The 25,715-nt window shown below is 38.9% G+C and overlaps 1 protein-coding gene across 1 annotated transcript in view; it reads right to left on the bottom strand.

Moving 5' to 3' along the window:
* Positions 1 to 25,715, bottom strand: part of GABBR2 (gamma-aminobutyric acid type B receptor subunit 2) — a 497,107-nt gene that overhangs the window by 379,252 nt on the left and 92,140 nt on the right. Inside the window, exon 2 of the mRNA XM_075494175.1 lies at positions 7,101 to 7,238. Within this exon, the coding sequence (XP_075350290.1) occupies positions 7,101 to 7,238 (138 nt within the window). The remainder of the gene's footprint in view (positions 1 to 7,100; positions 7,239 to 25,715) is intronic.

Raw genomic sequence — 25,715 nt, 5'->3', positions numbered from 1 at the left:
ACTTCAGCCTTCTTTTACAGAAACTATCGGAGGGAGGGGGGGTCGTGGAATAGAAGCAGTGAGACAGAATACTTTGATAAAAATTACACAGGCAAGGAAAAAAAAAAAAAAACAACAAACCAAACACACAGCCGTTATTTATTCTGATAATAAAATAAGCTGGATATTGTAAACACTTTACCTCACCGATAAATTGAGCTAGCATTAAAACACAAGGCTCTGTGTTTGGAAAACATCAATGCTTGTATGTTACGCTATGGTTTTGGGGGTTTTTTTTACGTATTTTATTTTTCTTCAGGAGACCGTTCAGATTCAAGGGAGGAGTATATGGAGGAGAGGGAATATCTGATTTGTTCAGAATTAAATGTGTTTTCCCAAACCCCAAGTATACTGCATGGCAAAGTGACATCCTTGCCTTTCCCATCTGGGCCTGTTCCCTAGACTATCACTCATTCATTCCATATTATTAATCCAACACTAAACAGAAGTGAATGAATGATTGTGGAAAAACAGCTAAGAACAACAAAAATAATAAAAAAAGATTTTTTTTCTGTCAGAACATGCAGATCATAGTTAGAATAAATATACAGGATCAGACTTCAACTGCTTTGACCTAACTCTAGAACCGTATTAAAATATCTTTATTCACGCTTTATGTAATGAACTGAACTTGCTGACGTTAGATCAAAGGCAAAAACTAGAGTGTATACTGTAGTTTGCCATTTTCTCCAACAGTAGAAATACAAGACAAATGAGATGAAAAAGAACAGCTAATCATATTTAAATAAAGTGAATACTGGATAGAAGCCAATTTCAAACGGATGGAAAGCCAGGTTAAGCCAACTCATCTCACTATAAATCAATTTCATACATTCAAGCAGAAGGAAAGAAGGGAAAGGAAGGTCCTAGTAAATCTTGCAGTGCATTTGGAATACAGGAGGTGCATTTCTTACCACACCTCAGCCTGGAAATTTCCTGAAATTTTCAATTTAAACTTTGTGGACCAAATTTCTGCTATTAACAGCAATGTAATGCTAATGTCTCCCCGGGGTACAACTGAAATAACGCACTGGGAGTCAGGGTCAGTGTTTTTATCACTATGAAAGAACTTTTGCCACTAAATTAATTCTTCTGTGTTAGACTAGTCTCCCCTGGTGCACTGCAACATTCATTTCTCTAAGTTTAAGGGTGAATATACAACTAACTTTCCAAGTCTAAGTCTGCTCTGCATTGTGCATGTGCGTATCCATCCCCACACAGAGAGACACAGTCTAATTAGGAGGTATGGTACTGCTGATCTGTTTCAACTCCCCATGCATTTTCTTCCCCAGCAGCAACCACAGGGCTTCAGGAGGGCCACATCAATAACAGCAGAGCTCCTGCTGGCGGCTTGTATCAAGGGGAGGATTTGCAGAACTAAAAGGTCTGTCTCCCTCCAAATTCACCAGAGCTTCTCTCAAATGAGGAGAAACTTCACAGGAAATTCTGCCTGAAGGTCAGTCCTGCTGTGTTTTCTTCCTGTTCAGGAGCTCCTGGGCATTCCTACGGTGAAGTGAGAGAAACTTCCTTATGTGCTCAGCTAACTCCCGAAAGCAAGACCAGAACATCATCAGGTTTGCACCTTATATAAGACCTCAAGAGTTGTTTCCCTTCACAAAGTGTTTCCCACTTTGCCTGTTAAAAGTACAACACAAGTACAGAAAGCCTACAAAATCCCTCCAATCCCAGGAGATAAAATAGGAAGGAAAAAAAAAAAAAAAGATTATGATGGTGAATTTGTGGGCCAAGACGCTGAAGACTTTAGTTTTGTAGTGCATTGGGTCATATTCCAGTGGGAGAAAGGCCTGTTCAAGTGGCACTGCCTGCATCTCATAGATAGAAGTAGCTAATCTTCTTAGCCAAAGACTAGTTTAAATGCCCTTTTCATTGCTCAGACTAATAATACATGGAAATTGTGCAGTGAAGGCAAAAGTAGCACAAACTCACTGTGCTGGAACAAATGTGACAAGGAATGTAAAAAAAAAAAAAAAAAAAGAAAAACCAAACGCATTTTTTTTATCAAATGTTTATGTGCCCATGCCAGAGCTCTGGGTAACAAGCATGAGGATTTAGAAAATTCAGATATTAACAAGAAGAAATTTGATTCGGCGGCCAGTATAGAAACCTCTGTGATGACCTGCATTACTTAAGTGCTAAAAAACACTGATTACAACCTGCATATAGTCGTAAAATTCTGTATTAACAAGAATTTTGATGAGTAACAAAGCCAGCTAACAAAGCCTGGTTTCCTATAGATACATGTGTCCTAAGCTTCTACACAAACACACAACCACACACTCCAGCTCCTACTTCATATCCTTCTGGGCTTCACCCTTCCTCTGCATTTTCTCAGCTTACTTTCTGCTGTTGTTTTAACTCTCTTCTCAATGCAATCAGTCCCCTTCCCATAAACAGCAGCTGGACAAGGAGCACCACATGTCATGGCTGGCTCCAAGCCATCTCTGTGCTCATGCTGCAGCCTCTGCTTCATTCATGTGGATCCCTCTCCTCAGCAGCCCATTTTCACAGAAATGTATAGAAGCTAATAATCTTTGGGAAATCCTTTGTTAAAATTTGGTTGCAATTGGCCAGTGGTCAGAAATTGTTAGGAGGAACTGACAATGCAATCACATCAGCCTTGTTCAGAAGGAAACCAAGGACTAGAAACTTCATTGATTTTCTTTAACATCAGCAGTCTTTCTGGTAATTCAGAGATGGGATCTTGAATGCTTATGGATCTCTGGGTAGGCTCTTTAATACTCAACTGCATTAAGCTAGAGAACTAAAGGAGTTTTCCCTTTCTAACATGTGAACTTGCCCTATATTAATATGGGAGACTTATGTTTGCTGAAAGTCCAGCCCACAAAATGAGTAATACATCATGATTAGGGTACCTATAGTTTTCTTAGAAAACTTTCCTACATGAGATGCTGAATCCAAAACAAGGTTTCTCTGTTTTGAATGATCTAATCATTGGATCACTTGTAGCTGTTACGTGCCTAGAAGCCAGTAGTTATGAATAGATTACATTAAATATGTAGAAACAGAGGGTATTCCAAGGAAGAAGTAACATTTATACTTTGTTTCTGGCAGAGGCTTATTTCCAGAGTTAAAGGAAATTGTAAACGAAGCAGGCTGTAAGAGAATGAAAACAACACAATGAAAGAAAAAGACAAACCTCCTAAATGGAGAAAGAGTTTCACAAGTCTAATGGTTGGACTTGATGATCTTAAAGGTCTTTTCCAACCTAAATGATTCTATGATTCTATACAAATTAGGAGAGATTACCAGTTTGGTCAAAATCCTCATCCTGGTTAAACGTTTATGTTAATATGGCAATCAGGAAAAGTGAGAGATGGAAAATGGAAAACAGGAGAAACAGCAATCTATACAAATTAGATGCTTTTGCCACTGTAAGAAATTCACATGGAGAGGTAAACAGTTGATGGATATCCTGAAATAGAAGAGAAAGACTGAACTGCAAAACCACCTCCTCTGTTTTGCACTACCTAGATACTAGTGGGAATGCTTCAGTGTACGAAATAAAAATATGTAACTGGTCTTTTGCAATATATTGTAGATACTAGATATTGTAGAAACTAGATACGTAGATATTAATGATTCTTCTTCACTCTGTTTAATTGCCTTGAATACACATTGAAAAGGAATGGGGATAAGATGAATCCAGAAGAATCTGACATTGAAATATTTCCCCTACAGCACAGCAACTGCCCGGTATTATACCTTCATGCCTTTATGACCCACTGCACAGAATATTATTGGCACTTTTTATCCAAAATACCAAAGGTTCAAACAGATTCCACACCACAGACTGGAGATCAAAGCCGCACATGCAGTGTTCAACCCATGCTCAGACTGTCAGTCAGCAAAGTAAGGACGACTGGCACACAAAGATTACTCAAGGGGAAACTTTTCATTTGTTGGATTTGAGAAGCTAAGGAATGGGGGTGTGCATCTGTTCTGCTGAGAATGTGTGTTCAGAAAACAGTTTGCAGGTTTTGTCACCTAGCATATCTCAGTGAAAGCCCTTAAGGATGACATAAGTGTTTGCCGGCTAAAACAACTTGCTCTTTCCACAGAAACAAAATGCTCCATTAAAAAAATCATTAATTTTGTTACAGTAAGAGATAATTAAATCAGTCAGAAGCTGAAGGCAGCCAGTTGAGAACAGAATCTCCCATTCTGTCGCTGATCATAAGTAAATCAAAATTTGTCAAGATGGGGGAGGAAAAGTACCCTCTGTTTACATATGGTACAGAAATAAGGCAAGTCACCTTCACTCTGAGACTCTTCCCAAACTGTGATAGTCTTCATTTTTTCACATTGTTGCAGGCCGTCAGTGAACTGAATTAACCAGTGAAGCAGAAGTCAAAAAGACAGTGTCATCATCAACAGCGTACAGTAAGGAGAGCAGAGACTGAAGCTGTCTTGCAAAAATTTATTTCCTTTTTTTTTTTTTTCTCATCACTACTATGACATTGTCTGAGTAGGAAATGCAATGTGATAATTTCCAGCACATTCGTACTCTTTGCCTTTTACTCTGTTGCATGTTTTTGAGACTTTTTACTGGAGAGAATGAGGAAGAAGCAGAAAAGAAAAATTGCCACAAACAGAGGAAAAGCAGTCACACAGAAACTTGGAATTCAGGGCTAAAAGGCTTTCAGAAAAGTTTTGCAGGCAGTCAACCTTGCACTGTATTTGCTAAGGAAAGTAATTTTTCAGTTGTTATATTCTGTTATCTTTCTTTTCTTTCCTATTCCTCCCAGTACTATTAGTATCATCCTGCATTTCTCTTGCACAGAAGACAGTCATCACTTTGCTCAACCACATGACACCTGTGTAAATCAAATCAAATATGCCTGCTAGGGTTAAGAGCTCTGTTTTCGTAACCGCCTGCACAGGGAAAAAACGATGGAGTCAGACATCCAAATGCATATCCTCTATTCAATAATACAATGTCAGGTTAGTTTTTGTCTATATACTGTTTCTCCTCTACTTGATTGCAACATAAAATGACTTCATCATGACCACAAATTCACCTAACTATTTACGTGAGTTTGCTGTGATTCCCTGAGGTGAAGTTTCAAGTTTTGAGGGAGGACAGTCTTGTATTTTATCGGGCTGAATATTATTGCTCCACTTCCGAGAACTACAGATTTCTATCTATCCCTTCTATTCAAGTTATGCTTTTAATGAAAGATATTTATGACAGTGGATCCAGAGGAGTGGAAGGATTTGTACTGCATTACCCCACTATGGTATACATGCTATGTCTGCTGATTTGCAGATACACATGTTGCTGTCACCGTATGACATAACACTTTCACAAACTGTATTTACACTGTTTCCGTTCCTCCTATACCATCCACTAAGCCTTGCCACACTTCCCAGCCACGCTGTTATGTGTTCTTTCATCATTCAGTCAATCAATATATAAAAACCTGACACCAAGTGGAGTTATGCCATGTGAGGATTTATCTAGTGCCTGCAGGATACTAAGCCCAAGCAGCAGAGAATCCCTTAATGTACCGATATCATTAATAATATTTAAGACTTAGTCACAGCTGTAATTGTTAAACACAAAAAAAATAGATGCTGTCTGGTAGCAATGCTTCATATCATTATATAAGTTAACACATATATTGACATATTCAGGCATTTAAAAGCAAAGAGAAGCTTTCTAATTGCCTTTCCTTATTGACTGAGCAACTGCATTAACAAAATGATTTTGAGGCCTTAGCAGGCAGAACTTGACTGCAAATGAAAAGGATTTAGCACAGTGAAATCCAACTCCTTAAAACATCCTACATCATCTGGAAGTTCCATGTGACAAATTCCAAAAACAACCCCAGAGCTCCAGCCACACACTTCATTATAGGCCATGGACAAGGCAACTTTTAAGAGAGAGCGTTACACTATAGTTTGAAGCTTTCTGTTGCTTTCTCTGTTATCCCCAGAGATACACTATTACTGATGTTTTTCACATCAGAAAAAATCCTGAAGCATAAGAAAAAAAGATCTGATATGACAAGCATTGCAAACACAGTTAACAAGCTACTTTAATTATCCTCCTAAGATTTTCCCATTTGTACTCTGATCATCATCTTCTTCACAAACTTAATTATGCCTCATTTGTTCATTCTGCACTAATCTCAGTGAGTATTCCAGGTGGAAAAGAAGAGTCTGTTTGTAACTGAAACCTCAGGTAACTGTTATATATTATTATTTTATTATTTTGTTATAGAACGTTTTGTTTATTTTGATAAAAATGATACAAACTTATCTTTGGGCAATATTAATATTGAGAAGGAAGCCGGCGCATTTCCACAGCTGAAAAGCAAAACTGGCTGGCTACCTTTCATGAACAGCCATCAATGGACAGATGATTGAAGAAATTAAGAAAATCATGCTGTTATCATCTGTATTTTAAAGATTAGTATTAATAAATTCTGACTCCTCAGCAGAGGGAACCTTTCCACAAACTTGACCTTTGAGAAAGTCAGAAAGAACAGCTGAGAATAAGTGTGCTTTGTGAGTTAAATACTGTGATACGTACCCAGTTACTACTTACAATTTATGCACTTCCAACACTTTTAAAGTCAATAGGAATTATTGCATTATGACTGAGTAGAGAGAGTAAAGACCCCAATGTACCATAATTTAAGGCCTGACGAGTTGTTTCCTCTAACTTTGGATAAGTCCTAGATTTGTTCACCTACCATGACTGAACTTCATTTCATTTAGGTTGCTTTTTTAGATACATTTAGATACATTAAATTAATTTTATTTAATTAATCTATTGAGGCACACGACTGCTGCCCCATAATCACAAGCGTTTTGAGCACAATGCCAAGCCTTAAAATCTAGTACTATCTAGAAGTAGCTGTTCTTTATACATTTCTCTGACCTTCAAAACTGAGATATACTAATTACACAAAATGTTAAGCTTGAAAAGCATCAAATACTAAGTTTCTAAATTTTAAAAAAAGACACAGATACAAGATAGTCAGCATTTGAATATGTTCCATTCCATGCCTTACCTGAACCAAATTCCATCCCTTTAGAGATTCAGCAATGATAGAAGTAACTGTTGCACATACGCCACCAAAAACCATCAGATGATTAGGTCCGTATTTGATTGCATCATAGAAGGCTTTGAGTCCTTTTGCATTGTCACACTGGAAAAACAAAAAGAGGCAATATTCAATGTCACAAATAACATAATTAACTAAGAAATAAACTACTGGGCAGGAAAAAACTTCAGGGGTTGCACTGTTGTAAAAATTGTACAATATATAACATCTTAAGATCCAAATATGAAAAATTGGAGCACTCTGTTCTGGATCCCTAAAGTGCTGTAGTAAAAGAACAGGAAAACCCCTCCTTACATGTTCAAAATGCCTTATGTATTCCCTCCAAGCCAAAGCTGCAATATCTGAATTTTGATACCACCATTTGAAAAAAAATAAAAAAGCCCCAACAAAAAAATCATTAACTGAAACCTTTTCTACATTCAGAGCTACCATTTCCAAAAGCAAAATTTAGAATGTTACATCAGATGTCAGCATGACTTCCATAGCTGGAGGAAAGTTTGACACTACTCATGGTAGCTGTAAAGAAAGTTCTGCCTCTAATGAAGACTCCTAAGTAACCTCTCCTTAACGTCCAACCTCAGTATTCTGTGCAAAAATGTGTAGTAGAGAGCCTGTTATTTAGAAGGACAAACACAAAGTCTTAAAAAAATATCAAAAGAATATTCTTTTAAAGTGTTAAGAATTAATTAGTATGCTCTCATAGCTCACCCTGCTTTGAGCAGAAGGCTGGACTAAATGACCTTCTGATGTCCCTTCCAACCTGATTTATTCTGGGCTTCTCTGATAATTAGTTCGATCATTATTTCAGGTGTAAAGAATTTTACCATAAACTGAGACCAGGACTGAAAACTGAGAAACAAAGGATGATGCTAGTCAATATTGCAAAAGATATGAATATCAGTCCTTCAATGGAGTACTACCAATCATTCATAACAACTTAGGTACACATGGCTTAATTCCCGAGCTTGCAGCAAAGTATTAATAAAACATATACCTGAAGTTAAGAATTTGATTCCAAACTGTACTGGAAGTCAGGAGTGCCAACAGGCTATAAAAGTAGCTGCCACTGCTCCACTAGCAGCCACTTCTTTATCTCTCTTTTTGAAACAAAACTTTCTGCCTTCTTTTGCCTCCTCTACAAAGTCTTCCTCAAATATAGTCTTTATAAGAACTACTATACACCAGCCTCCATTATTCATTATGACAATTCAATAAAACAGTTCATTTACTATCAGCATCCAAGTAGTAATTGTATTGCATTTTGTTGAGATAATAAAGATTTTGACAAAGAAGTTTGCAAGCTTATATTAATCGTCTTACTGAATTAATATGCTAAAAGAAAAATTATTCTATTTGCATTCTATCTGCAAGAATGGAATTATTGCTCCCGCTTATTCAAACGGATACAGATTTTTACTGCATAGACTTTTTAAAATTGCATAATATAGCAAAACATTTTCCTTCTTATTACAGAAAAAAAAAAAAAATCAGTATGGCAGAGGCTGCCTTGTCAGCTCACAAGCTTACAGTGGGGAGGAATTAAGATTGTGATTACTGGAACAAGCTGCATCCTTCCAGTCTTATTCTTCCACGCCCTAGTTAAAGATCAGTTTACTCCAAGCACAAGTAGAAGGCTCGGCTACTTCTTTACTTTTATAAGCAGCCAAGGACACTAGAGCTTTCAGTATCTGAACTTAACTGACATTTGGCCAAGTCTTTGTCCTCATCCACTTCACCATTCAAGCTGCAGTAACAGAGACTGTTAAACTGGTTTTCATACCAGCTTAAAACCAGATAATATAATTATTTTTTTGCATTATGTCACGTTTTCAATGTATCACTGAATAACAGTTTAAGAAGAATATAAGTCATATATGAAATAAGGAAGATCTTACATCAAAAAACACTGATGCATCTTTTAAGTATTATTTGCCTACAAATTGTTTCTCACTGCAGTAAAGTAACCTTATGCAGTTAAGGATCCCGGCAGGTCGATTTGCTGGCAGATCCAGAATTGCTATTATGATAAGGCTTTTTCTTTCTTCTTTATCTGATATTTTCATGTTTATAAAGATACTTGCTTGAAAACAACACTTTTTCAATCACACAGCAATCTCTTGGGAAGGTATGCTGAAAGCTTTGTTAATCTCTCCCAAAGTGAAAGGTTCACACTGCCGAGATACATTACTGATCAATCCAAAGTACATACAATAACTTGTGGGCTTCTCTTCAGTGTGATTCAATTAAAAGCCTACTGTGTTTTCATCTTCACACTTTCTTCCTGACTCGTCTCAGCTCTCTCTCTTTAGGCCACCTCAAATAATTACAGGACTCAAGTCTGCTCCTTCTGCAAAACTGCCAAAATAGTCCAAAGTATGTCTCGGAGATAAAGAAAAAGAACTTAATATTGTGGCTGGCCATGACTGGACAGAAACGAAAGGAAAAATAAGAAAGATGGGAGAAAGCAGACTTTCACATTTGTTTAACATCACATTTCACAACATACACTGTGTATAACATTCTTCCCTGCAAGCAACAGAACAGTCTGCCACAAGTATTAAAAAATATTCAGATAAAAATAATAGCCCTACCAAGCCAGACAGACAAGCAGTTAGAAAAGGCTTCTTCCCGCCTCTAGTCTGAGGAATGTATCCTTAGCAAGTTCCTGAAGCCCTTTTAACAACATGACTTTTTCAGAGATCCCAGAAGGCCACCATTGCTGCTCATGATCATCCATTGGCAAACCCTACATACATAACCCTAGTAGGCAACTTCGTTGAAAGACAACAAGCACAGACACCACTGAAATTCCCACCATATAATAACCAAATAAGTTATTGAATTGCTGTCACCAAGTAACTACAACCAGGTCCAGGAACAATGCTATGCAGCAATCTAATTACAGTGCAACATAAGACTGCATAAGAACCAAAATCCACATCAAAAAGCAGAGGCTAGAAAGTCCTGGCCACATGTGGATGACAAGAAGCTGACTGGCTTATTAATTGGAGCATGACTAACAGCAATGAAGGGGAAAGAATCCCTCATAAAAAGTCACAAACTTAAATGATGAAAAATATCACCCCCAGGAGCCAACACTGCTTTTGCTAGTTTTGCTCTTTCACCTAAATTGTCAACATCTCTATTTTGCTGAGCTGAACTGCAGCCAGCTCACTTTTGAGTCATATATGAAAACAGACAGCCATGCCGTGCTGCTGATCTTGGCCACACATTGAAACACTGAGGATGGTTGCAATACCTTTCATTAGAGGAATGTAGTTTTACCATAACTGTAATTTCAAATACATGCGATTTGGTACGTGCTACAACTTTCTTCAGAGGAAGGGGCTGAGAACTACTCACCCCAAACGCATTAATTGCTGTGCTTAGTCTCAGCCAAAAGCCAGTAATGAGCCACATGTAAATAGCAAACATACATATTAATGAAATAATTACATTAAATGTATCTCTTAGCACACTGACTTCATAGAGATTATAAGGACAATTCACAAGGAGAAATACCAGCAAATAACCAAGCAAAGGTCTGTGAAGAGTCCTAGCTCTCACTGCAACGACTGATTAATATCGCAGGTGGCACCTGACAAAGGCATAGTTTCCATTTCCAAGGAAACAGAAGCACTTATTTTAATTAAGAAAAATAGCCAGATGAACTGCTGCATAGGAGAAGGGTTGAATGAGTTTGGGGATTTAAGTGTTAACCTTCCTGAACCCTCTTCAAAGGAGCGGCTAGCAAATAAAAACTATCATCCTCCACCAAGAAAGGAACCTGAATGAAGAGGAAGAAAGTACCGCCTGAAGTATAAGGGACACACAAGGACAAGAAACCTTTCTGGAGAGAACAGCACAGCAGCCGAATACGCAAGCGAGACCTTCTCCAAAGGCCCTCTGCGGCTGAGAGAAAGGATGTCCCCCATGTGAAGGACACACATCACTGAAGTCAGGAGAAGCAGCAGAACTGACTCATGAGGGTTGCTGGCTGCCAGGAATGCTGTCTGGCAGACAGGGAGAGAGACGTCGGGGTGTGTACTCAAACCCTCAGGGCCATAAGTGTGACACAGTGCAAACCCTTAGTGCACAGAATGGAAATTCGTGTGGGTCTGATACGTAAAGCTTTGCTGACTCCTAGAACATTGATAGGTTTGACTGGTTACAGGACTAGCAGAAGAGCAGATACTTGTAATTTAACTGATCTCGTTAGATTTGCATAGCAATAAGAACTATTTTGAACTGATGCACTGGTCAGATGCATGATTATATTTAGATTTCTAGCTGTTGGATAGCGTGCCCAGCTGTCTCCCAGTTAGCTATATTCTGCACGACTCTACTTGTCTGAGTAAAAGTAAACCTGAGAAACAATTTCGGTATCTATTGAGCTACTGACTACTGAGGTTAGAGATCTTTTATGGTAAGAGGGAATAGCCAACAGCTGTCATCTGCATAATGAATATCAAACTTTTTCAAGAGATATGAGAGCTTTCAGCAGCACTCTGCACTGAATATCATCGGAAAGAGAAGCAAGTGCTCATAAATATATGATGAGACTTCCCTGAAGAGAGAGAACAGAGGTACAAAGCCTTATTCCTATCCTCTGCAAAATCTTGCTCAAGAACTAACTCCGTTAGACTATCAGCATGAAAGAAGCAAAGAGTTGAGGAACACCAAAATGATTTTTGTCTGATTTTCCTTGACTTCTTCAAAGTCAGCAAGCAATACAGACAATTCACTGAAGAACATATGGACAACTGTTCTGAGCTACAACAAAGGTCAACCAGGTTAACATCCAGTGCCTGGGTTTATGTGCAGGGCATGTTTCTCCTGAGGTATCCTCTTTGTTTTCAGGAATCTGCAGCTATGTATTTTCAGAGCCAGCAATTCTATTTTTGCATGTAATCACTGTAGATGGATTTTTCCTTCCATGAGTTTGTACAATTGCTCTTGGAACCACCCCTTTGACACCCACAACATCCGGTGACAATGTAATTATCCAGTGAAAGAAAAAGCACTTCCTGTCATTTGTTCTAAACTTCTTCACACTGTGCGAAGTAGGTGTGAAACGCCTTGCCAGGGGATGTTATAAATGTTAAAGGTTCACAAATACATGAAAAGAAATTGGACTAGTTCATAGATCAAAAAACAATCCCAAACTTCTTAATAGACAGACAGTGATTTTCTTAGGAACCTCCTGAATCACAGATCATCGGTGGCTAGGACAGTGTTGTGGGGAAGCAGGATTAAATGCTTGCCCCGTCCTGCCCTGTCCTACAGATCGGCTGTTCCAGGACAACGCTGGGTACTTGCACCAAGTTGTGGTCTGAATCACCGTAGCCATTCCTGTGTTCTATATTTGAAAAACAAAAACAAAAGCAACCCCCTCCAACAACTACATCAAACTTTTTTACCTTAAAACTGACGTCAATTCATCCAAACTGTAGGCTCTTCTGTATATGATTTCTCTTATCTTCTAACTACTAGCAATCAGATTTCATTTTGGTTTAGAAGGAATGGACACAGCAGAAGAGAACTTAAACTCTTCAGTGAAATAGTTCCCAGTAAATTAACCCTCTCACCTTGACACCTCTTGACACACTTTGAGTCTTTACCTAGCAACTTCTTTATCTGATCCTGCCTGCTGTACAGGGAACAGTTCACAGAGTGCTACCAGTAAGGTACTGGTGCTTGGCATTCCATTTAACAGCTTATATTCTGCCTCAGGTGCCCCCTGACTCCACAGCAAGGATGACCACTCACCCTTCTGTCGCCTCATTCCCTAAGAGACTGTCTAAACACCTTGTGAAGGCTCAGCTTCTTGCTCAACGTCATTTTCTTTTTCTTGGTTCACTATTTTGGAACTGAGTCCACCCAGTAAGATAAACAAAAATTTCCTGTCTCTCCTTATAAGAGGAGTATATATACTTTCTCTATTCTTTTTTCAATTTATACTTTTTTTTCCATTTACATGACTTACATTTTCTGTCTTGTTACTATTTCTTTGAGTATATAACATTTACACTGGAGGAATTTAAGAACTGCAATATGAAATGGAGTTGGAGTGTAGCAAGTAGATAAATCCTAGTGTAATCAAAATTGACTCTGCCTAAGTTCCCACCACAATTAAATATGTAGTAATAGCAGAGATCAAACTGACTTCCTCTTTTCACAGTAAACTCCCATTCAGAGTGGAAGTTGAAGCCTTTCCTTGATCTGTAGCTGTTGCACAGAGAAGTTCAGAAGATCATCAAGAAACATTTTGCATATTTGTGATATGAAGATCGCTCTATTTCATGATTCTGTATTGGGTTTACGTGGCAGGGTTTTGGTAGCAGGGGGGCTGCAGAGGTGGCTTCTGTGAGAAGACACCAGGAGCTGCCCCCATGTCTGGCAGAGCCAGTTCCAGCCAGCACCAAAACAGACCCATCACTGCCCAAAGCTGAGTCCATCAGTGACACTGGTGGAACCTCTGTGATAACACATTTAAGAAAGTAAAAAACAGTGCACAGCAGCTGTGAGAGAGGAATAGAAAATGTGAGAGAAACAACTCTGCAGACCCCAAGGTCCGTGAAGAAGGAGGGGGAGGAGGTGCTCCAGGGGCCGGAGCAGAGATTCCCCTGCAGCCCATGGAGAAGGCCATGGTGAGGCAGCCTGTCCCCCTGCAGCCCATGGAGGTCCACGGTGGAGCAGATATCCACCTGCAGCCCGTGGAGGACCCCACACCTGAGTAATTTTAGATAGGGTCCACGGTATCCTTGTCTTCTGGCTGTACCACTGATGAAATGCAGAAGTTGTTCTAGCGCTGTACAGTGATAAAATTCATAATTCAGGTAACACTGGCCAGGACTTCTGTAAGTTGATGAACATTAATTCAAAAGATTAACATCTCATTCTGGACCACTAATGGAAAGCTAACATTTGGGCCTTAGAATGTTCCTATTGTCAATATAAGCAATTAGTCAGATGTCACAGTATAAGTTACTGAGTTTTCCTGGAGTATTCTGCAGCTGGACCCATCAGCTAAGCGGAATCAAATTGGTGTTGATTCAAATATTCCTGGGCCAGAAGGGATTTTATAACACTCACACTATATTTGCTCACCCACAACATACAGTCCATTTTATTTAATTCATTCACTTCTGCATCAGTCCAATAATATTACAGAAGACAGTTTTACAGATCTTTTCTAATTACCAGCATCGAATAAAATGGATGAATGTTCACACATGCAATGTCATCTTAAATTAGAAATTTTTCCAAATATCCTTAAAGCTGCATGTGGACATTCACAATCACAGCTTCATAGCATAAATGTGTAGAAAGCAAAACTAAGTCTTAGTACGGTACTGTTTTCTCTGGTATTCCAGTGCTCAAACACTTATCAGATATTTTGGTACATTCAGTATTAACAGGGAAACCAATGCCTTGCTCACTTCTGCTTCTTCCTCCCTACATAATCTATACTGCTCTGTTGCTATTATGTTTTATGGAAATAAGTGGAATTATGGAAAAGCATAAAAGTCCAGAGGAATAGTGTAGGAAATATAATATAATCAAATAGACGTTTAGAAAACAGATAACATGTCCTGTTGTTGAGAATAAACTGGCTTAGTTTTCTCCAGCTTTTCCACTTTTTAGCAATGATTTCTAACAAAACAAAGAATTAATTTTAATTATTCAACAAATGAGGAAAATATCTCTGTTCTTTATTTGCATCAAAAGGCTTTGTAAAATTCCCCTAGGAAATCAGTTGTGTTTTTGCGTTTAAGTAACCTCAAAAGGTGCTAATTGTTTCAGACACTTCACCCCCAAGATCATTATCACTTAAATTTATTGATGCAAACTACTTACTATTTTGTTGCCTCTCATTTTGAGAGAAAGACGTGCTGTTGTAGATTTACAAGGCATTTGCCAGTTGCAGCTCAAGTACAAAATGAAGAGCTAAGGGAGATGATTTTGGCAGGCTCAACACACAGTCACTAATGTCAATTGTTCAGTTGTGTACTTGCCTCGTCTTTCTTTTTCTCCTCTTCATTCATTACCATTTATTATTACACTACCATAAATAGCCTATGTTTTCATAGATCATACCAGATCCAGTCACACTCTGTTGGAATATTTTGGTTAGATTTCCTTTCATTCCATACCCTGGTTTTTTTAGAATGTAGGGAAGAAGTCACAAAAGTGAAAAGCTGTGTGTGATCACATTTAAATATGATATTTGGTTTTCTTTTCCAGATCTAGAGTATGAACACCGCAAAAGAATTGACTTTCAGCATGAACAATCAAAAATAATAAAACAATACAGAAGTATTTCATCCTATGTTTAGTAAAATAAATTTTCTGAAACTGCCTTTAAAAAGTTGAGTTTTACCAATGTTCTCCTTTTCTTATGTCTACTATTGACTACATACTTGGTTTTAATAGGAGGATTGTTTTTTCCCAGGTGTTCTGGTTTTGCCTGAGGTAGAGTTAATTTTCTTCACAGTAGCTAGTATGAGGCTGTTTTGGATTTGTGCTGAAAACAGTGTTGGTAATACAGGGATGTTTTCGTTACTGCTGAGCAGTGCTTACACCAAGTCAAGGCCTCTTCTGCTTCTCACCCCACCCCACCAGCGAGTAGGCTGGGGGTGCACAAGAAGCTGGGAGGGGACACGGCTGGGACAGCTGACCCCAAGTGACCAAAGGGATATCCCATACCATATGGCGTCATGCTCAGCATATAGAGCTGGGGAAGAAGAAGGAAGACGGGGAGGATCGGAGTGACGGCATTTGTCTTCCCAAGTAACCGTTATGTGTGATGGAGCCCTGCTTTCCTGGAGATGGCTGAACACCTGCCTGCCCATGGGAAGGAGGGAATGAATTCCTTGTTTTGCTTTGCTTGTGTGTGCAGCTTTTGCTTTCCCTATTAAACTGTCTTTATCTCAACCCATGAGTTTTCTCACTTTTCTGATTCTCTCCCCCATGCCACTGGGGTGGAGTGAGCAAGCGGCTGTGTGGGGCTTAGTTGCCGACTGGGGTTAAACCACGACACCAGGTAATTTGGGGAGAAGGAAAAATCATCTAATGCAGGGAAGGGTCACCATCTCCAAACTGTTGACTTGCTTCTTTTCAGTACACTGAAAATTGTTGTGTACTGAAAATGGTGAAACTCCTTTTAACTGCAGCTATGCTCTTTGCAGCAAATAAAAGGAGGGACTGAAATAAGAGAAGAAAATATAAAAGGAGAAAATCCAAATTTATAAATAACAATCAGGAAGCTCTTGTAGATGGAAGAAAATGGAAGCGTTCTAGCGCAAAACATTTGAAGTAACAGCAATATGCCTGGCATGCCACTCTTGAGTAATAAGCTGCAATTGAAATTGAGATAAGAGTGCAATGATATTTTGAAAAATCACTTGGCCCTCAGCAATCAGCAAGAATCAGTTGTGGGAGAAGTCTGCTATATGAATTCTTTCTTTCCCATGACCTACTCATTCCTGAAAAAGACTCTAGTTTTATAAGGGGGGAAAAAAAAAACCAAAACCAAAAAACCCCCACACTTTTCTTGATACTTTTCTGACATGAAATTAAAATAAGACATTATTCTGAGTGTGAGAAGATATGGAAAAAGAGCTCTTCAGTAGCTTTCTGGTTTGTCATGGTATGTGAGTATCATGTTGAAATAAAGTCTCCCGTTTGTGCCTTGGTCATAACGGCAACAGGGCCTGTCTCTCAGTGCACACAACTGCAGAAATTTCTAAATAAACATTCACTGGGGATGACAAGAGGCACAGATGACTCCGAGGCCCTTCAGAATCGTTCTTACAGCTTCTGAAAGTCGCTTACCTGGAAAACGTGAGAAGATCTCTTAAGCTATCACAAGGATGTCTGTGGCGTTCTTGAGAATATATTTGAATTTTAATAAAAGGTCAGAAAGCATCTGGTATTTTTGGAAAATAAGATTAAACTCTTTTCCTTTAGAGGGTGATGTTCATGAAGAGTGCTAAGTGGTACAAGTATCTCCCAGTACGGCTTTTTCTGATGTAACATTGTTTAATTTTTTAAATTTTATTTTCATTCCCCAACAAGAATTTTGGAAACACAGACACAGGTCAGAAGAACAATACAAATGACAAAGTAAGAGTTTAAAAAGGACTTAATGAATCAAGAATAGCAAAAATAAATTTCTTGACCCAAAGGTCAAGAAAATCTGGTGTAATATTCTTCAACGCACATCTGTGATTTTTAATTAAAATCTTTCTGTGATGTAAAACAGTTGAACTTTGGTCTATACTGAATAAAACTCTGCTAAGCTAATTTATTTAAGGAGGAATAATGTGTGATCATTTGGATAAGCTACCATTTAAGTTAGCCCATAAAAGCCAAATGAAATTCATGGTATGTTTTAATTTGGCTTAAGTTAACATAGCACCAGACTACAATAATTCCCTATTTTATAGAAGTCTCAGGCTGGAAATGGATAGAGTGCATATCAGCACTGGTAAACATCATACTTTTTTTTCCTTTAATGCCTGGCAAAAGAGACAGCGTGGAGAGAATACAATTTTATTTTAACCACTACCCAGATGGCATGACAGTCAGTATGAGAGTAGGCACAGTGGCTTCACAGTCCACAGGTACCAAAACCCCTCAAAATCCAAGTATTGGTTAGGACCCTTGCTCCCTTTTCCTAAAGACCAGAGTACCTTTTTCCTCCCCCAGGCTGAAACCCAAATTTTGAATTATGACTTGCCTTACTTATGCCTGACAGTGGATTTCTCCAGTAGGTGGAATATGCCTGCAATGGCTACAGCACTCTAAAACTTTCTCCTGATCCCATGGGCCACCACATTTCATGCACTACAAATTGTCACAATAAACTCTGTTATTCACAGGAGAACTACACAGTCCAATCAACTTACCATTTCTGGGAATGTTTTGAAAAAGAGAGATTTTTTTAGATTTAAAAAAAAAAAAAAAAAAAAAAGAGCAGCAAATTGATCTACAGCACCTGACAGACTGAACATGCTCCTGGTTCAAACTCATTGTGACAAATGGTGTCACCATGTGTGACATCATTGTGCCACAATGGTGCACTATCCCTTTCCCACACATACAAGTACTTCCCGAGTGCAGAACAGGGCAGGAAGGCAGACAGCAACAGAGAGACTCCTAAAGGGAACCGACAGACTAACACAAACCTGAGGTGTCACGGGCTTAGCTGCAAGAAGGAGCAGACTCAAAGTTGAGCCTCAGAGGCAAAGGAAAGAAAAAGGAGCAGCCCTAGAAGTACAGGGAGATACTGGAAGAGAAATATGTTTAAAAAGGATTCAAACTTCATGAACTCTACAAGCAGGGTTATCAAAGATATTTCTTTGAGCCTTTTATTTAATAACTTGCCCAACTTAATTTGAGTTTTCCCTATTTAAAGGCTAACCTTGATCTAGTTGGGTTTTATATTCCAGGGAACTAATGAGTAGAGATTAGCAACCACTTCAAAAACATGGAATGGTGGATCTGTCTGACTTGTGGTCCTGTCACATTCACACATGGACAATAAATTTCTTCAGCTTTAAAGCTATGCAAGCAAGATATTGCCTCCATGCTGCAAATTGCAACCTGGTTAAAAAAAGAGCTGTTCCTTTGCATGATCAGGACAGGCTAGCAGACTGCCAAATAAATCCTCAACACTCACATTCAACAGCATAGTATGGGACTTCAGCAAGCAGAATGACCAATACTCTTCCCTCTTGGAGCACCTACAGAGGATCTTAATTAAGCTTGCCGAGAGCAGGGCATTACTCACTTGATGTATCAACCCTTTGGGGTTCCCTCCTTATGCTGCAGAAAAAATAGGACATGCGGAACAAAAGTGAAATAGAGCTGGGTTGCGTGCAGGTGAAATGCCCACAGAGTGCATAGATCAAACCTGCAGTCAGCCCCAGATCAACCTCCCAGATATTTAAAAGCAAATACGTTCAGTGCAAGTCTGGAAACTGCAGACAATCCATACTAGAAGCTAAGACCTGCTAGCTTGCCCACCTCAGCCTAATTAGGTCATCCTAATTCTCTTCCTTAGTTACCTAATTTAGTTTGTTAAATGTGGTATATGTTCTGAGACACTCAGAACAAACTTGTTTGTTCTTCAACTCCGTGCCTACTTGCCACCCAAGGTGAACTATAAGAGGTGTAACGCAGAAGAGAAACTGTTTTGTCTCTGTGCATGCTATTCTTCTTCATAATAAAATCCCAACATGAACTCCCTCAGACATGTCTCACAGAACTAGTAATTCCTGCTGGTTGTGCGTAACCAAACTCTACAGAAATCTCATTGACACATACCATGAGGAAGTTCCAAACCACCAAATCCTCTGTCATTTGTCCAGTTACCTTCACATTATGGTTATATTTGGCACCTCACTGATTGCTGCTATTAGTTTGGCACTTAATGCTCTGCTAGGCACTGCTACCCTGTAGGCAAAGCTCATATGCATGAGTAGAATTCACGGCTGTGTGAATTGACTTTTTTGACTTGTCTAAACTCTACTAAAAATGGCTCAACTAATCTCTGCTAAACTCTAAATGGCTAAACTCTACTAAATCATCACAGTGGAAAATTCTCAGACCAGTTTAGTACCTGGATAGACAAACAGATCAGTTTATCCATCGGTCTACAAGACCTCCCTGCCTTAAAAATCTCCATGATTTTGCCAGACTCAGTCCTAACTTGCCCAGAGATTTAAAAAAAAAAAAAAAAAAAAAAATCACGCAAATATCAAGCTCCTTGAGACAGCCTGCTTTCTGTTACACTATGTACTCCAACAGAGCTGAATTGCTTTAAGATTGCACAGGGAACTGAGCGGATTCTTGACATCCCTTTGCCAAATAAGTACTGACTGTCACCCAGAATCCTGACAGGCTGAAATGGTACAAAACGCTAATAGAATGATTTTAATCATTTTGTCAAGCGTGGCTGACACTACATTGTCACGTGGAAAAAAAATTACTTTGTACAGTTCTGGGTCAATTTTATTTCTTACTATGGCATCACAAAGGTAAAAGAAAAGGTGTGAATAGTTAAAATTTTCTTGGTGTTTTTTTAGGTAACAAACTGAAAGAAAATGTGCAAGTCCTGACCAGGTGAAATATTAAATTGACAATGACCCTGCCCAGGGAAACCTTTCTTAAAATATAGCAGTGTTCTGAATACCTTAATAGATTTCAAATGTCTTAAATACAACACTCTAGGGTGCCTCAAGGGGAGGAAAGATGTTACTGTCATTAAGTGTCTTCTGGTACAAAGTAGTGGTGCAGTAAAAGAGACCTAAATAGGTTTTCTGTTGGTTACCTGAAACTGCATAAAAATTGACAGCTGTGGAAAGTGTCGGTGCAGGAGGGAGGCACAACATCTATTTAAAAACCAGTAGCAAGAGTGCATACTAGCAAGCCTGTATTTCAAGGTTTTGAGAAAATACAAGAGCAGACACACTCCAGTGCTGTAGCCCAGATGGCACAGTAGCGCAAAGAAAAACATTTTCTACTTAGGCTGTGGTCAGAAACCATCACCTGCCTGCTACCCTTGCACAGCCCACTGAGAAAGAGTTCATGTGAGCGGTTTCCGCTTCAGGTAAAGCAAGTTTGACTGATTACAGTTGATATTGATAGTTGTTCAAATACAAGTCAGCTGACCTCGCACTGAAGAGGACGAGATTTCACGTCACCCTTTCTACTTTGGCAAATCAGGCTGTGTATGTACGTGTGTGTGTCGGTGCATGAATGCAGGAACAGGGACAGACAGAGGAGAAGGACAACAGTTTTCCTGGTTGCCACAGCTCTTCCTGCAGCACTAATTCGACTGCTATGCTTTGAGAGTGAACAACAACACAGTAGTCAAAAGGAGATGCTCTTTTCAACATCCCTTATCTCAGCCTCAAGAATATGACAGTTTACCAGCAGACTTCTACATACTAATCGTAAAAAAAGATACCCACAAGCAAACAAACAAAAAAAACCCACCCACCCCACCGATCTCTCCAGCAATGGAGCTGGAAACACAAGTCAACTTGTTGGGCTAAGAAGCATGCGGTGATAAATAATGTCTCAGGTGCCAGTTAATGAGACCATGGAACAGCCCCTTCCTCAGGCGCAGTGGAGATTGTATTCCCTAGCAACACTAAAACCAGTGAAACAAACAGGGATAGATTCTCCCACTGCTTTCTACTTACACTGCTAGATGCAAACTGGTGGGAGAATGAGTGAGTACTGCCTTCCAGGGTGCTCAAAATGCAGTTTAAGCTACTACATGAGTTGGAAGATAGGAGACTCACACCCACACCAAAGAAGAAGAGAGACAGGCAAAGATACATATTAATCATAAAATGCACAATATTAACATGGATTTGGGTGCCATATGGTGTGTTAACATGCAAACATGTGCCTCAGTTGGGGAAAAAAAAAAAAAAAGTCTCATATGTCTCCCCTAACCACAAAAGCTTATTCACTTCTTTAAGCTCAGCTTACCAGAATTGTTCAACAGATATCAGTTAGAAGCAGATATGACAAAACAACTACACCTCCAGATTTCAGAACTCCTCATGCTTTAAATTCACTATGATAACAAAACTCTGTTGAGGGAAGGAAAACAGAAAATTTGTCCACTGCTTTCTTCATCGTGTTGTAATCACTTCTGTGAATTTACTTTATTTTTAAACTATGACTAGTGTGTATTCAACCGTAAACATTAGAAACAAATAAGAACATAATTAATTAATGTCACAATAGAAAACAAATTTAGAAGAATTAGACTACAACAGTTATTTGCAGTGTTACCCAGAGAAAATATTTCTCAAGTTTGTGCTTTAACATTCAAATCAACATACAAAAGGCTTTTCAGTACTTAAGGCTTGCTCCATAGACTACTGATAATCAACTTCCGAGTGCTCTGTTCTTCTGCTCTATACCACAACATATGGAAAACAGAGATTAGCTCACAGCTAACAAAGTACTGGTTCTTCTGTAAAATTGCTAGGAGCTAGTCAAAAGAGAATCTTTAGAGTCTTGTTTTGGTAGTTTTCCGACTTGTCTGTGCATTAACTCCATCAGGTGTATTGTTAGCAACTTTATACTCATCACCCCCATATTCCTCACTGACTAGAAATAATTTGCTTTCTAATGCAATTCTTGGTTTATCACTGTCAATGAATTTGCTCACATACCTTGAAATGTCATTTAACAGTCTAGTTTGGCCTTTTCAAAAAACATTTAGCAGCATTAGCTCCTGTACTTTCTCAACTTCAGTAAATATTGGATAAGTTCTTAATTGCAAATTCTTAGGTTCCAGCAACTAGGATGCCATGATTCTAAAGGCCATTTAATCAAAAGTATGTAAAACAATATGACTATTTTATGAAAGACCTGTGTAAATTAATCTGATATAAAGTATTAGTTCAGCATAGAGACAATCTTTTTTTTCCCCAAGAAATCACATTTTTATAAGATACCTGTATTAAAAGTGACACAGAGATTGTGTAAAATAATGCAAACAGCACTGCTTTCTATTTAGAAATAATAAAACAGAAGTGATATTGGCACAGCTTTAATCTGTTATAAATAATTTAATTGCCTGCCATTTGCAAATAAGCCCCATTTTAAAATCTCACAGTTTCTGTAAGCACTCCTATTGACATTACTCACTGTGGGACTTCAAACTTTAAGAAAATATTTATGATTGAGTAATGTCTTCAAAAAAGACATTTCTTCTGCTTAATGAAAAATGTTTATTTTGTGTGGAAGGATTTTGTTTCCTTTTACTATAAACCACAAAAACAGGCATCAAGGACCTGAGTAGAAGATACCTTTTTTCCATCTGACCATCTACACAGAGTAATGCTTCTAATTTAACTCAAATAATTTCAGGACACCTTTAGCAGAAAAGCACAAGCATACCTTGTCCAGACCATCTTGGGTCTGGCAGTTAAAAAACTCTTCTGAGTGGCAGGACTGAATTACCTCAAGCTGAGAAGAGACATAAACACAAGGCTCTAAATATCAGCTAATGCTCTAAACACAAAGGTCAAAGTCAGCTACCCTCCTTTTATGCTGAGTCCGACCCCTGCCAGCAAGTGCTTGTCAGACTAACCCTTTTTAGACTCAAATCTAAGTGCAGTAACTCCTTGAAGCCATTGATCTCTGAAGAAAGAGTTTGGTGATGTACAAATATAAACCCCTCTTTTGATGTCATTGATTAATTCTATAAGAAGCTAGCAAAGCAGAGAATATTAGCTTGGAATTCAGTAAGTTACAGTAATGATTCATGAACTCCTCAGAAAGTACAAAAAGGCAAAAGCTGAATGAGCTAAAGGGAACACCAAGGCAACCCCACAGACTGTGGAGCCAAGTGGAAAAGGACAGAGGCCAAGACTTCACCTTGCCAGATCTCTCAAAGACACAGCTTTCTCCTTCAGGGAAGTTGTTGGAACAGCAAACCATAGCGTTTTGCTCATAACTCATTTACCTAAGCTCAGCCAAGTCACACTGTTATGTTTGTACATTGGAGGGCTGGGCTGCCCTTCAGTGGGGCCTTGACAAGCCAAAGGCATGGGTTGACAGCACCCTCATGAATTTCATCAAGGCAAGTCCAAAGTCTTGCATGTAGGAGAAAATAGTCCTACGCAACAGTTCAGGCTGGCTACTGACAGGCTAAGTAGCACTGTTTGAGAAAGGAAAGCAGGAATCTGGTGAAGAAGAAGTTGAACGAGTCAGCAGTGTGCCTACGCAGTAGTGAGTGCTAACTGCAGACTGGTCTGCCTTAGCAAAAGCATAGCAAATGGTTTGATGGGAGTCACTATTCCCTTCTATTCATCATTGTTAAAGCTGCATTTCAAGTTATGCGCTCATTTTTGAGCCTTCAGATACAAAAGAAATACTGGTAAACAGGAGAGAATCCAAGGAAAGCCATCAAAATGGTGGTGGAGCCCACGATGCATGAGCAACAGCTGAGGAAGCTGGGCTCCTTCAGCCTCAGGAAGAAAAGGCTACCAGGGTCTCTAATTGCAGTCTTCTAGTCCCTAACAGGGGGAATAGAGATGGAGCCAGACTCTCCTCATAGATGCCCAGTGGAAGAACAAGAGGTCACAGTCTCAAGTTGCAGCAAGACAAATTCTGATTAGATTAAAGAGGAAAAAGGGCAAACTGAGTGATCAAGCACCAAACAGGTTACCCAGAGAGCCTGGGAAATCTCCAACCTTGCAAATTTTTAACACTGAACAGGACAAGGTCCTGAGCAACCTGATATATATTCAGGATCAGCCCTACTTTGAGCAGGATGTTGGACCAGATGACCCCCAGAGGCCCTTTTCAATCAAAATTAATTTATGATATTTCAATAGCAAGTAGCCACAAGAGCTGAAGCAAAGCAAGAAAGGCAAAATCAGCCTCACAGCACCATGTTCAGCCACAGCAGCCTCCAAGGCAGCATTAATTCTAGCTAACCCAGCAGGAATTCCAGCATTGATGCAACAAGGTCTGCAAAATTTTGAGCAGCACCCATGAGCTCTGAAAAAAAAAAAAAAACCAACCAGGGTCTTCACCCCATTTTTGGGATGAAGCTGTGCAGTTAAAGACTGCAAAGTTTCTAGGCTAAGGCTTGTATCACACCTTTCCACCACCACTAAGAATCAGTTTGCACTGGGAAAGCCGAAGATGACTTTGGCTAGCATTTACTTATGACAGCAGTAAGAACATATATAAAATGCTTCAGAAAGAATGGCATTGTTAATTTTCACAGAACAATTGCATGATCTCTGGCTCTCATGTGAGATTTTATTTGAAATCTTGTTTTTTGTTTTGCTTTTTTAAATTACATTTCCATCATGATTTGTTCTCTGCTAGCATAAAGAGCATTATTTACAAATTGCTATGGATAGTTGGACAATTGGTATCATCTGCTGTTTTCTTTGTACTAACATCAGACTGTTTTGCTGCAATTTTTCTAACTAGATGAATTTCAATTTGTCTAGTTAAAAACTTTTTCTTTTTTAAACATCGTTTAGTCAAGCAAGTGATATCTATGCTCTTTCATTTTTTACACACTTATCTTATGTTCACCCAGAAACTTCAAACAGGCGAGGAAAAATACAGTATGACAATATTTAGTCCACAAACACAGGATTTTCCACCTTTTGCTGAGGTCCCAGGACAATTCCTTGCAAGTCAGAGTTTGCTTTCTCTGCGCTTCTGCAATGATAGTAATTTTCCTTGTACTCATTTAAATGAAATATTGAAATACTATAATCATTTAAGGTATTTATAGCTTAATGTAATTACAACTTCCCCTAGAAAACACCAGATTGTCTAGGCTATATTCCTGGAAAGAAGGCATCTGCTAATCTTGGTAAACAGAGCGGAAAAGTGGGATCTGATTTAGATTAAACAATCTTAATATCCATTCATTGCTTTTCTCAGGACTATTCTGAGGCTGGGACCAGCCCCAGAAGTTGCCAACATATGATACACCCTGCATAACTAAACCCTTGCTCCCCATCACATCGCTCTCCAGCTGTAGGGGGCACA

This window comes from Mycteria americana, chromosome 2 (assembly GCF_035582795.1).
Source record: "Mycteria americana isolate JAX WOST 10 ecotype Jacksonville Zoo and Gardens chromosome 2, USCA_MyAme_1.0, whole genome shotgun sequence".
In the NCBI taxonomy this organism is placed as follows: domain Eukaryota; kingdom Metazoa; phylum Chordata; class Aves; order Ciconiiformes; family Ciconiidae; genus Mycteria; species Mycteria americana.
The sequence above is the reverse complement of the archived record's forward strand: the minus strand, read 5'-3'. Positions and strand labels throughout refer to the sequence as shown.